Genomic DNA, 14809 nt, shown 5'->3' with positions numbered 1-14809 from the left:
TTCTTTAGACATGTTATTTCTCAATGAAACCTCTACATTTCTTAAGTACATTCTTAATTGTATTATTTAATCTAAAACAATATAAATTTTATTTTTTTAATTATTTTTTATTTTTAATATTTAATTTTTTTAATATTAGTATTTTTATAACTTTTTCCATTTTAACTCAAATTTAATCTTTTACTAATATTTATCTACTTAATATAAATGTAAGGTTTTCATGATGACAACCTTGGACAAAACCCTAGCTTCAAGATGATGTGTCATCCCCTCAAAACACTCAAGATGATGTGTCATTCTCTCAAAGCATTCCAAATTATATAAATTTTATTATTATTTAAAAAATCTTCTAAACTAAAAAAATATATCTCTTCATTTTTTAAACATTAATTCTTTACAATTCATTTTTAATAAAAAGTGACATTAATTTTTTTTATAAACAATATAATTATTATATTATATTTTATTTTATATTGGTCAAAATGAATTTTATATCTAACATTTAAAGTTTCCCAAATCATGTTGATAATTACTAAAAAAAAATTCCAAATTAAAAAATATATGTTAAAGAGTTGAAGTTGATAAAATTTTATAAAAAATAATAATTTAAAAATGGAACTAAAGATAAAGTAATAGAATAGTCTAATATTCATAAGCATTTCATTTTAATAATTTAATAATATAAAATAAAAATATTTTTACGAAACTAAAAATTATGTGATAAAGAAAAGAATTAGATAAAATATTATAAAAATAAAAATTAATTGATATGATAGTTTAAAGTTTATAAGCATTTTATTTTAATATTTTAATAACATAAAATAAAAATATTTTTTTAACTTTATTTATAAAACAATCTTCTTCATTTACATTAAAATATTTATTATTTATAATTTCTTAAATTTGAAATGTACAATAGGGAGAAGTTATCTATTTTTGTAATGAATTTTCAGTTTTTATTTATTATTATAAAATAATTAATTAGTTAAATTTTTAAATAACATAAATCGTTTCTATTCTCATAAATAATAATTAAATTAAAAACAAAACGTCACAATAATAATTAATTAATTAAATTTTTAAATAATAGAAACTATTTTTATTCTCATAATTAATAATTAAATTATAAACAAAATATGATTCCTGAAACCCACTAAAACCCCACTATATCAAATTATCTTTTAATTATTAAATTATTATTATTTCTTTGATAATTTTTTCACTAACTAATTTCTTTATTCCACTATCTCTTTTAATTATTAAATTATTATTTTTTGATAATCATCCTACTAACTAATAATTTTGCATATAAAAAATAATTATTTTAATTACTATTTTCAATTTATTAATTATTTATTTTATTATTATTAGTAGTATTATTAATGACACTAATAAAACACATTAAACAAAATAAAAATTAACTATTTAATTGCTAAATAATTGAAACCGGTTTTTTTCATAATTAATAATTAAATTTAAAACAAAACGTCACATTGACTAATATTCAATATTTATTATCTAATATTTATTATTTTTACTCTTTTATTTATTATCTAATATTCAATATTTTTGTTTCAATTATTAATAGATAGTGAACTATGAGACAATAATCTCTACTAAAAGAATGATATTCTAATTTGTCTTTATTAATTTGGCATAAATTTTTAGTTATGATATTAAATGCTTTGTAAAGAACTCCAAATTAATTTCTTAATCTTAAAATTCAAGATTTTGTTTCTCATATATATATATACACACGCTTTTGACAAATAATAGTACAATAGTATTATTAGTTAATTTTTATAATCCATACAATCTCATCTCATTGACTCATAATCCAACATGTGACAATGGCTATAATAACAGTATAATAATTGCAAAATATTAATTAAAAAAATTAAATCTTTAAATTTGTTTTTATTCTTTAATTTTAATTCAATTTGTGGTTATTTAATAACCCACAAACTATAAACAACAAATCCTAACTTCTTTTGTGTAATGAAGGACTAGAAAGCAAATCTATATTAATAAATTGTAATCAAATGCTTCCTTAAACAAATTGTAATCAAATGTTTACTTAAACAAATTCTAATCAAATGCTTGTCAGTTTTCTAAGAAGTCCCTTGGTTGTAAACTTACCCTTCAACCTTGGGGTACTTAGTTCGAGACTTGGCACCAAAAAAAAATTATCTTATATATTAAACTTTATTTTAAATATTTTGTTTATTTTCTAAAATTTAATTCTTATATAATTATAAATTAATTTTGATAATTAATTTAACATTAATATATTTTAAATATTAAGATAATAATATATTTATATAATAATAATAATAATAGTAAATAATAGTAATAGATAATAATCATAATAATGATAATCACTAAAAAAAATTACCAACTAATCTAATTGTTGTTTTATATAATATTCATTCATTAAAATCATTAAATTTTTAAGATATAAGCTAATTGATAACATTTTGATAGTTCTTATGTTATTTAAAATTATATTGATCTTTTTATTACTCCTTAAAATTCAACATATTCTTAAATATTATAATGAACTCATATATAATATTGATTCAAATAAACTCATCATAATAAAATCCTATAAATATAATCAACTGATCATCTATATTATTCTTACAATTAAATTTTTTCTCAAATATGTATTTATAAAACTACATATAATAATTAAAATTATTCAAAAAACATTCCACAAACGAAACAATATAATAAATTTTTTTGATAAAATTTAAAATTTCATATACAATGACAACAATATATTACAACTACGCACAACGCGCGGATTATATACTAATTTTTACTCAATTCAAATGTGCGAAAACGTAGAGTAGCCGTGCGGACGCAAGGTATCACATCGGTTCCTTTTAATACTTGCTATTTGGGAGTTGCAGAGTTAATGATATAGAAACCTCCGTAGTCGTTGGGTTTGAGTGATTATCCCAGAATCGTGTCAATATAATATATCAACCAAATGATTGAATGCAAAGACATCAACATAACAATTAACGACACAGTGAAAATGGATAAATATTCATAGCATAGTTAAGAAAAATACAAATTTGAGATTCAGATTAAATTTGTCATAGTAGCAAACCGACACTCCTCTTCAATCTTCATGTACTCTTGCTTCAAGACCCATAGAAAAAACACTAACATTTCTTTGAATTACTTAAGCTGCTTGAAGTCTCTCAATCTTTTAAGATCATCAATCAAGGCCAACAAATTTTTATGGGATGAACCACCTTCTTCAACTGCTCCTCTAGCCTTTTCCCCAAACTCTCGAGTACGCCGTCTGATTTCCTCAGCTTCATCACCACCGTCCATCAATCTTCTCACTGCCTTCTCAATGCTTTCCCTCGACACCAACTTCTCCCTCTCCCTAAAACCGCCCAAACACCATTCTGTTGCACCAACTTCAACTCCAATCCCTCGCACTTCAGTTATCAGTTTCTCATTGTAGAATTGTTCTCCATGCACCGGCCATGTTATCGTCGGAATTCCCGCACCAATAGCCTCCACCGACGAGTTCCATCCGCAATGCGTCATAAACGCGCCCACTGCTGGATGGCTCAGAATCATAACCTGTGGTGCCCAACCCCTAATAATCAAACCTTTATTCTTCTCAATGTTTCTCTCTTCAAATCCCTTCGGCAACCACTTTTCTTTCTCTTCTTCACTCTCATCTTCCTTCCCTTTCTTCTCAGGAACAACCCATATAAATTCATGACCCGATGCTTCTATTCCACACGCTATCTCATATAGTTGTTTATCATAGAAATAGCATATGCTTCCAAAGCATATGTACAACACTGAGTTAACTCGTTTCAAGTTGAGCCAACTCAGATACTCATGCATGCTCACATCGCTCTTGTCTCCTCTTTCTGCTTTCTCCTGAATGGTTCTGCGAATAAGATAAGCTGGACCAAGATGCCAAGCTTTTTGACCTGTAATTTTCTCATAGTGTTCAATGCATTCTTCACCGTCAAGTTCAGCGAAGCTGTTGATGATAATCCCGTTGCTTTTGAGCATATTATCCAGCATCATTTCTATGGAACCTGTGAATTCCTTTGGTGGTTTTGTGCAAAAGGTGATACGATGAGGAAAATGTGTAACGGTGAATGAACTTGAATCCGAATCACAATGAAGCATATGATTTTTTCTGAGGGATTCAACGAGGGAGATGGTAAAGAGGGAGAATCCCGTGAAAGCGAGGGAGGGAATCCGAAGTTTAGTGGCCAAGTCATTAACCCAGGGGTATAAGCAGTCGGCGATAATACAGTCAGCTGGGTCATTCTTCGTGAAATCTTCAACGGGTCCATGGAGGAGCATTGCGGCTTTGTAGATTTTTCCACCGGCGTCAGGGTCAATGGTGGAGGACATATATTCAATGCCGGAAGGGAGGCCAACTTGTTGGGCGGGGAAGTCGACGGTGTGAATGCGGAAGACTGAGGGATCCTCGGAGGAGAAAGATTTGGTAAAGAAATGGACATTAGAGGGAGTGGTGATGAATGTAACATGATGGCCACGGGAGGCAAACAGAGTCGCTATGTCACAAAGAGGGATCATATGCCCAGGGGCTGGAAATGGAATCATCAAAAGTTTCAATGGCCGCTCAACTTCCATTGCTGAATAATTCTCTCTTAATCTATTTACTATCCACCTCTATCAATCTGCATGTGCTTCTCTTCAAGTTCATCCTTAATTTGGTTTTATATGCATTTTTTATTGAATTCTAAGAGCAGCGAGACCCACGAGATAAGAATAGATTATAGAAGAGTCATTTTAGTTAACTTTAGATGGAACAGACTATAAAATATTCATTTTGGTTCACGTTTGCATGATATGTGAACCAAAAATTTGAGTACAAATACATCAACTTAACAACGCAGTGAAAATTGATAAATATTTAAAATAGAGTTAAGAAGAAACAAATCTGAAAGTCATATTAAATTTATCAGTGTCAAACCCCACTCCTCTTCAATCTTCATTTACTTCAGTGTATTTGAGACAACAGCTGCATAATCAAATCCACAATATTCACGCTGTTGCTTTATTAATTAATCTATAAGCAACGAGACCCACGGCCACGAGATAATAATATTATAGAAGAATCGTTTTTGTTGACTTCAAATTATTCGTTCACATTGTAAATCGTAACTTCAGGAAATCCACGAGATAGTAATAGACTATAAAATATCAAATTTGATAAAATATTCATTTTCTTTCACTTTAATTTATAAAAGAATGGAATTGTATCTCTCGGCCTCGACGAAACCCAGTATGGTATCAGAGCAGCAGATTCTTGCCGCTGCAACAAAAACAACAAAAGTTATGGCTTCCACAAACAACTCTTCCGCAACTTATATCAATGTTAAAGTTTCTTTGTTTGAAGGAAAGAATTATGATTTTTGAACTGTTAAAATGAAGACTCTATTCACCTATTTGGATGTCTTGGAGTTCGTTCAAAACGAGTATGAAAAGCCGGCACCAACAGAGGGTGGAGAATCAAAAGAAAATGGTGAAGAATCAAGCCAATGACTTGAAGAGTTGAAGAAGAAGATCATACATGCTGGAGTTCTCGAGATAATTTTAAGAGGAGTCTTTCTATCCATTTTTCCAAAGATTATGAGAACAAAAACATCAAAGGAAACATGAAATGTTCTATAACAAGAATTTGAAGGAGACTCAAAGATGAGAACTATGAAACTTCAATCTCTTAAGAGAGACGATAAAAATGAAAAAATGAAAGACAATGAGAGTTTGAATGAATACTTCAATAGACTCTCTGAATTGGTGAATAAAATGAAGTCACATGGAGATACAATAGATGATCGCAAAATTGTTGAAAAAATTCTGATTAGTTTGGCAGAAAAATTTGATCCTATGGTAGTTGTTATAAAAGAAACTAAGGACCTATCAACCATGACTGTTCAAGGGTTGATGTGGTCTTTGAGATCCTACGAACAAAGGATGTTACGACATTCTGAAAAATTAATTGAGAGTGTATTTCAATCTAAACTCAACATTCAGGCCAACAATGGTGAAAGAAACAAGTGACGATGTGTCTTTATTGGCTATAGTTCCATGTCCAAGGGCTATAGACTTTACAACTTGAAGACAAACAAGGTGATCATTAGCCGGGATGTTGTATTTGATGAGAACGCTTCTTGGAATTGGGAAGAAGACAAAATGAAGGAGAAAACAGTCCATACAATTTTATTACAACAAAATTCGGCATCTGAAAATGAGCAAACAACCCCATGTACACCAAGTTCTTCATCCTCTCCAAGTTCACCAATTTCAAGTACATCATATTCTAGGTCAACTCCAATAAAATGGAAGGACTTGGGTGATATTTTGCAAGATGCAACTATTGTATTGTGGAACCAGAAAATTTTGATGAAGCAATCAAAGATGTTTGGAGGAATGCGATGCAAGAAGAAATAAATGCCTTTGAGAAAAACAAAACATAGTTGAAAATCCAAATGACAAAGAAGTTGTTGGAGTAAAGTGGGTGTAAAAATTGAAACATAATCCAGATGGTTCAATCCAAAGAGCCAAGGCTAGATTAGTAGTCAAAGACTATGCACAACAACCTGGAATTAACTATAGTGAGACTTTTGCTCTGGTTGCACGTTTGGACACCGTAAGAACAATCATTGTGTTAGGAGCTCAAAAAGGTTGGAATTTGTACCAACTAGATGAGAAGTCAGATTTCTTGAATGGAGAATTAAAAGAAGAGGTATATGTGCAGCAACCTCAAGGATTTGTGACTAAAGGCCGAGAAGAAAAAGTTTATAAGTTGAAGAAAGCTCTCTATGGGTTGAAACAAGCCTCTAGAGCGTGGTATAGTGAAATTGACAGCTACTTCATTCAACAAGGATTTCAAAGAAGTTAAAGTGAGCCTACCTAGTATGTGAAACATCAAGGTAAAGATGATATCCTTCTTGTTGCCCTTTATGTTGATGATTTGGTGTATACGGGTAGCAACAAGAAAATGGTTGAAAATTTTAAAATAGAAATGATGGAAAAATATGAGATGAGTGATATTAACTTGCTGCATCATTTTCATGGTATTGAGGTTTACCAAGATGTATATGGAGTTTTTATTTGTCAAAAGAGATATGCTGAAAATATTTTGAAAAAGTTTGGCATGTATGGCTGCAAACCTATTGATATTCCTTAAGTGGTAAGTGAAAAATTAAAGAAGGAAGATGATGGAAGATTAGTAGATGCAAACATGTATAGAAGTTTGGTTGGAAGCTTATTTTATCTTATAGTTTCAAGGCCCGATTTAATTTTTACTGCTAGTTTACTCTCAAGGTTCATGAGTAAACCAAGTCATTTACATCTTGGGACAGCAAAAAGAGTTCTAAGGTATGTCATGAGAACCAACCATGAAGCATGGAATCAGGTTTGAAAAGAATTCTAAACTTGAAGCTAAATGCTACTATGATAGTGGTTGGGCTAGAAGTGTTGATGATATGAAGAGCACTTCATGTTATGTATTCAACCTTGGTTCATGTGTGATCTCTTGGTGCTAAAAGAAGCAAGACAGCATGGCGCAATCTTCAGCTGAAGTTGAGTATTTAACAGCTAGTTTGACAACACAACAATCACTTTGGTTAAGAAGAATATTAGAAGATATTGGAGAGAAGCGAGAGGAAAGTCTACAGCTTCATTGTGACAAAAAACAATTATTGTCATGGCAAAGAATCCTGTTTTTCATAGTCAGACCAGACACATTAACATTAAACATCACTTCATTCAAAGTGTAATTGAAGAAGGAGATGTGCAGTTAGCTTTCTGCAGTTAACAAGAGCAACTTGCAGAAATTTTTACTAAAGCACTACCAAGAGGAAAATGTCAACAACTTAGAGAAGCAATAGAAATTAAAGAACAACACATTAAGAGGAAGTGTTAAAATTAATGTGTTGCAACCACCAACAATTTGTTTAGAGCAATTCTCAGCAAGAAGATTCCACCACCACATAATACAAGATGAGTTTGTCTTAGAAAGACACCTAATAAGGGCTAAAGAATCTTTTTACATTTTTCATTTCAAATGATTGTCTAAAGGAAAAGGTTTTAGGTCAAGGAAACTCTAAAACTCTCCTATAAATTCCTAAGGAAGATATCACTTCGGCGTTGGAATATTTGTAGGTACTGCCGCTGCTACTAGACTGGAGAAGCATGACACAAATGCATATACTAGAATTTTTCACCAGATCTAAGTTCACCAACTTTTAAGTTGTAGCTCATCGGTATTCTCAAGATCAATTGACATTGTTTGTGGAAATTAAATTTAGTGTGTTTAGTGCACTAACCAACATCCATAGCACTACAAAAAATAAGCTCATTATTGACGTGATTCCCATGCCACAAAAAGGAAAATCATGTTACAACTCATATTTTGCGACGTGCACGTGTACGTCTGTTAGTGCAAAAATCTAGTGAGGTGTGTTGATGGCGCAATTAATGGAAAATTTCCATAGATTAAGGGTTTGGGCCCTACAAAATGGATCTATAAGGGAGTTTAGAAAGATGGAGAAGAGTTCAAAGGTTCAAGTTGCCAAAGAAGGAAAAGTCGACACAACCTGGAAAATTGGCCATCCTTTTTCTGTCGACCATATGGAAAGTTGAGACTCAGAAGAATTTTTTATTAAGTTTACGCTAGGGGTAACTTCGAAAAGAAGACTTGAGCGGGCTAATTTGAAAGTCAAATACCAGCGGTTAGTGAAGGAGTGGTTCCTAAAATGAGCGCCAGAAACATAAGGAACGGTTACTTGGATCGTGCAGCCAGTCGTTTGGCTTATAGGCAGTTACCTTGCAGTTATGTAGCCTATATGCACTTATTTTATTGTATTATAAATAAGAGATCCCACAAAGGGCTCTAGGGGTTCACTTGTACTGAAATCACTTGTAAAACTTCACATTCCCAACGCGAGGAAACAAAGAGTTTCAAGAGTGCTAATGTACGTGAATCACCATTGTTATCTAAATGCAATTTCCTTATTTATCAGTCGTTCCTCTTGAATATTTTATTTTACTTTCATTTACGTTTGAACTATCTTTTTACTTCATTGTATACACTGTCGACTATGGTTCTGTTACAATGATGGAATTCACCATAAATGCATTCGTTGTGTATCTTTTCTAAATGTTATAGCGTTTTGTCGGTCACGAGTCACCCTCAGTTGATAACATTAACATCTTTTGTGAAAAACTTCGCTTGTTTAAACTCTTTGTAGGAAACTGTTTCTCATAGAGTCAAGTTTGTGTCGAATTGAACAAGCCAAATCTTAGTTGCATTAGCATGTGTTTTAGAATCAACTAGTCGATTCTGCAAGTGACCATTAGTTTGTAGGCTTTGGGAGGGCTAGCGGTTGTTTACCAATTTCCACAGTAAATAACGTCGCAGGGGAGTGTGTGGCAACTTATCAGTGACATGTATTTCACGTCACTAATTAGTGAAATGTATTTCACATCGCAAAATCTTGCACAAACACCAACCTCTTTCCTGTCACACCAGGCATGGAGCAGGCATGGCAGACAATGCACGGAAAATGGAGAAATTTAGTGACGTGATTCATATGCCACAAAGTTGCGACGTGGGATTAATGTCACTAACAAACAGTTTTTTTTTTTATTTCTGGAGGTTGCGACGTGATCTACATGTCACTATTTTGTGACATGTAAACCACGTCACTAATATTAAATTTAAAAAAAATAAAATCTGAATATTATTAATAAAAAATGTTTTATTATTATTTCTGATTCAAAATTAATAAATATTAATAAAAATAATAAATATAATATAATAATAAATATAATATAATTAACAAAAATATAATTAATACAGAAAATATAAATTAAAATTAAATTTAATATCCTACACAATTTTGAAATTTTAAATTAAAATAAAAATAATCCTAAGAGTCTCTTGGGTCGGAAAAATTCTCAAGGTTAATATCATCATCATTCTCTCCATCCACCGATGCACCACCAACTCCTATGTTTCCACCAAACGTTTGATTACCGCTTCCTTGTTGAAATTGCATAAATAATCGCATTTTGCTCCTCCATTTCTGCTTGCCTCTTCGCCATTGCCTCTATTTGTCGTTGTTGCTCCTCCATTTGGGCTTTAAGCGTCACCTCACATTGTGCTGACTCGTGTCTCGCCTCAGTTAGCGCCAACTGTCTTATTGTTTCCATCATTTGCGATGTCAATTGTGCTGAACGCGACAATCCTTCCCCATCTCTAATTCTTTGAAATAAAGTTCTATCCCTACTTCTCAAGCTACCCGCCAAATTTTCCCCACCAAAAAAACATCCATTAGGTCCTTTTTCCGCCAACAACTTCATTATAAATATAAAAATCTACATCTGGATGAAGCGGCTCTGACTCTCTAGGAGTATATTGGAGATTATTAACCAAAAATTATACCAGCAATGTTTGATAATCCTCCTACACATAAAATAAAAATATTAAGTATATAAATTAAATAATAAAATTAAGATATAAATAATAAAATTAAAATAAATTAAATAATAAAATGAAAATCATTTGCCACGTGATTTTCATGCCACGTCATCTCAGTTGCCACATGAAAATCATGCCACAACTTCTTAGTTGTAAGTGAAAATCACGTCACAAACGTGCCATTAAATATAAAAAATAAAGACAATTAAAATTGTATTAATAACTTACCAAAACTCTTCGTGTATGCTCGTCAACAAAATCACCCGATTTTTTTGTCCAAGTCTCTTTAACCAGCTCGACCATGAGTGGTTGTCTGCCTAAATAATAAAATTAACTTTAATTAAAAACATATAATTAATCAAAACATAACTTTAAAAAGTGGTAATAAGGTGACCCCTTTTTCAGATGCCCTCATTTTTTTTGCATTTTCAGATTTAGCCTTAAATTCATCTGTATCCCAATTGACAAGAAGTTGCTCAAGAACTTCTTTGCCCATCCATCCGGGACGGCTACCATCATGTTCCCAACACTTTCTTACACGCCGTAACATGTCAGAAAGTCTTTTTGATGTTCTACTGAAATAATTTTTTTTATCAAGTCTCTCGCTCATTTGATCCCACGTACACTTTTTCTGATGACATTAAAATAAACAGTTAGAAAACAATAAAAAAATTAAATAAACAATGACTCAAAAAATAAATTAATTATACCTTAAATATGGAATAAATCCATCAGAGCATAATCCAAGTCTGGCATTTCTATGTTCTGCAGCAAAATCATGATGTATCCGATCAAAGTGCTTCCAAGCCTCGCCATCAGATGGATGTCGTATAGTGCCTGGACTTGTTTTGTTTGTATGATGTCATGTCATCTGACTTGCACTATGCATTGAAGCAAACATTCTTTTTAACCTTGGTATAATCGGAAGATAAAACATGGGCTTCACTGCTACACGTGTTTGCTTACGGTTAACAGCTTTACTTTGAGTTTGATATCTTGGACTCTCACAGAACTTACATTCCTCCAACAATCCATCATTAGTACCAAACTCATTGTCATAAAACAACATGCAACCATTAATGCAACAATCAATTTTTCTTACACTTAAACCCAACTTCGATACCAACTTCTTTGCATCATAAAAAGTTGTAGGCAAGTTGTCTTTCATAGCAGTTGAGTGCAACATCATTTTTGTGAAGAATTCCAAACACTGATCAAGAACATTCCAATTTGCCTTGGCAGCCAATAATCTCACACACATTGATAACTTTGAGTCCGACGACCCCTCAAACATCGGTATATTCATCTCATTCAACAACTGATAAAGGCAATAACGCCCCTCACCCCACCTCAGCAGCTACCCGTCAGTCAATCAAAAGGAAAGAAAAGGGAGCACGTGTTCAAAGGCCATGACGGGCAGACCGTCAGCCTCATGACGTCCATTACAGCCCCACGTTCAGACTCCCACCTTCATTGCGTCATAACCAGAAAATCGTCATAGCCATGAGGCCCATCATGACTCGAGATATTAAAATTTCTAGATTTTTCACAACCAAATGCTCCACAGTCTCAGCCTTCTATTGCACTATTTCAGCATATCTTGAGACTTTATAGAGTCTTATTAGCCTGTAAATACTCTTGTAATACATTTTAGAATTCATTCAAGCTTATTTGACAGCACTAAATTCACTAGTTAGAGCATAAATATTTCAGATTGGGGTGTTTATGCAAAGTTATTTCTCTGCATTTTTAGAAGTTGTTGCTGCTACCTTTTAGTTCCAGCTTTGTTATTTCATTTTGTTGCTGCTGTATTTCAATTCCCGCATTGCTATTTTATTTCTGCTATTTTTATTCACTTTTCAGGTTCTTTTTCTTTGTTGAATTTAATTATGTATGCAATATATTCATGTTATTTAAGTGATCATTATACCATATCTAAGTAGACTAATTCAGTCTGAAATGTGACGATGTATAAATTACATGCATTAAACTATAACCAGAATAATTTTCATGTTCTGAAAATTCTGTTTTTTAATATTAAAGATTTACTAAGACCGTAGAAACATCCAAATACGTCCAAAGAGCGAAAACAGTATTGAACTTAGAAAACTCAGATTTTTAATTAGCAAATAGCAAAAGAATTTTTTAATTATATAAGAATGAGAAAATCTAACATGTGCCCCAAGGGCACAAGTTAATGAGATATTTATAGAAATATTTTCTTGGAACGCGTACATTGAATGTATTGAAATTTTAAATATGACTCTATTGTATTTAATTACATTTAACTTTTTCTAATTATAGTGTCTTTAACATGTGCCCTTATGGCACGTTAGCATGACCCTATAAGAATTTACTGTATTTGAAAATGGATTTTTAAACTTGTAATTGTGCACTACAAAAGTAGGCCATTACGGATTTAAAATCATATAACGTGCACGCGAAAGCGTACAATATCTCTAATCTAGTTTTTTCTACCAATAATATTCCCGTTATAATTAAATACTGTAATTTGTATGAGTAGAGTATGTAGACTTGATAACACGTAATTATATCGTATATTAAGCTCGATTATAACATAAATTGTTTCACTATTTTATTATAATTATATTTTATCACGGTATTATGCTGGTATTTTCATTGTTTCAGGTTTTATATTCGTTTTGAGGACTATTTGTCAAAAGGAGAAGAAATGGAGCAAAAATCATTCATATTTATAAAAGAGAGGTGCTGAAGTCAAAAGGGGGTGCAAAGAAGACCCAAATGCCTAAAGATAGAAGCCCAGCCCACGAAGGAGATGGAAACAACCACTTCAGCACGTGGAGACGCCCGTCTCCAATACTCCTTGCCACGTCATGAAGAGGAGACGCCCGTCTCCAACCCTCCCTAAAAAAGCTCTACTTGAGACGCACGTCTCAAGTCCGTTTGCCTAGTTTTCCTGAAGAAGTGGAGACGTGCGTCTCCCAAGTCTGCGTCAGAAGGTGCTATATTCACGGAACGAAACTGCCTACGCTCAGCTATAAAAGGAGACTGATACTTCAGTTTCCAGGGTCCGAGTTTTTCAGCAAGGATCAATATTTTAGTTTTTCTGTTTTTCGTATCTTCATTTAATTTCAGCAATTTAATTTTTGCTTTCGTTTTCAATTCTTGTTCATCTTTTCTCACAACAATTTCTACACCGGAAATTGTTGTGAACCTTTAACAGATCTAACCTTACGTTAGATTTAGTTTTTATTTCCTTGTTTTAATTCCTGCCGAATAATTTCTGAAGAACGATCCAGCCAACCTGTGGTGGAAGTTCGAGTACTTCAAGATTCAATTTCATTTCAGATTAATTTTATTCAGGTTTATTATGTACCGCCTTTATTTATATTTATTTGCATGATATATTGTATTCCATTTAATATGCCTATTATTATGAACCGAATCTATTTACGCATGTTTAACCATATTAATATGTCTGGCTAATTTATTTAGATGTCGGTATGTAAAGTAATTTAACCGTAGGGATCCGAAATAAATTGACTTAATTACGTTTTATTAAAAATCCCTCGTTTCTGGTTTTGTGTCTAATTTAATTTGATAAAGTTATAAAACCAACAGAGCGAGAGTTTGAGGTTCTAGCACTATTAAAGGTTAAGGTCAACAGAGCGAGAGTTTCAGATTCTTAACTGGATAGTAGACATAGGACATTAGTTTTAAGGATGGCGAAAGCGTATTAAAACTGATTAGAATTTATTTACTTTCAAAAAGTGTTTTTAAACCCGACGCGGGATGGCGAGAGCGTACGTTAGGGAATACTAGCATGATTCGAGTCAACAGAGCGAGAGTTTGAGACTAGGAGATTTAAGTAGGTAACGTCTTCATGAAGCGAGCATTTTATTAATTATGATGTTTTCAAAAAGCGTTTCTAAATCTGGTGGGATGGCGAGAGCGTACATTATGAGTTAGGATCGTAGTCTGAATCAATAGAGCGAGAGTTTGAGAGGAGGACTTTTAAATAACATAGTTAGTAAAGACTTTTGATTTAATTAGAATCTGGCCAATGGAACTTCGGATCACCTAAGTTAGACGAACTACATACAGATATCTGTTTATTATTATATTCTTAGAATTAAGAGTTTATTTTCATTTCTTTAGAAACAACCCAAATATCATTAGCCTTAGCTTTACATAGTAACTTTAGATAACGGTAGGTCGATTTATAGTCCTTGTGGATTTGATATCTTTTAAAACTACACGACACGACTGTGCACTTGCAGTTATCCCGACTAATAGACATGCAAAGTCGCGATCAAGTTT

The 14809-nt window shown here is 32.2% G+C and overlaps 1 protein-coding gene across 1 annotated transcript; it reads right to left on the bottom strand.

The window, feature by feature from the left end:
• Nucleotides 1–2999: 2999 nt before the first annotated feature.
• LOC131603347 (scopoletin glucosyltransferase-like) lies at nucleotides 3000–4809 on the bottom strand. Its single transcript, XM_058875647.1, has one exon. It carries the CDS (start codon nucleotides 4645–4647, stop codon nucleotides 3190–3192), a length of 1458 nt encoding a protein of 485 aa, XP_058731630.1. The 5' UTR covers nucleotides 4648–4809; the 3' UTR covers nucleotides 3000–3189.
• Between the last annotated feature and the right edge of the window lie 10000 nt (nucleotides 4810–14809).

The sequence above is a fragment of the Vicia villosa genome, linkage group LG1 (assembly GCF_029867415.1).
Source record: "Vicia villosa cultivar HV-30 ecotype Madison, WI linkage group LG1, Vvil1.0, whole genome shotgun sequence".
Classification (NCBI taxonomy): Eukaryota; Viridiplantae; Streptophyta; class Magnoliopsida; order Fabales; family Fabaceae; genus Vicia; species Vicia villosa.
The sequence above is the reverse complement of the archived record's forward strand: the minus strand, read 5'-3'. Positions and strand labels throughout refer to the sequence as shown.

Bases quoted from the DNA above. Each gene is read 5' to 3' on its own strand.
- LOC131603347 (XM_058875647.1), bottom strand. From the start codon at position 4,647: ATGGAAGTTGAGCGGCCATTGAAACTTTTGATGATTCCATTTCCAGCC.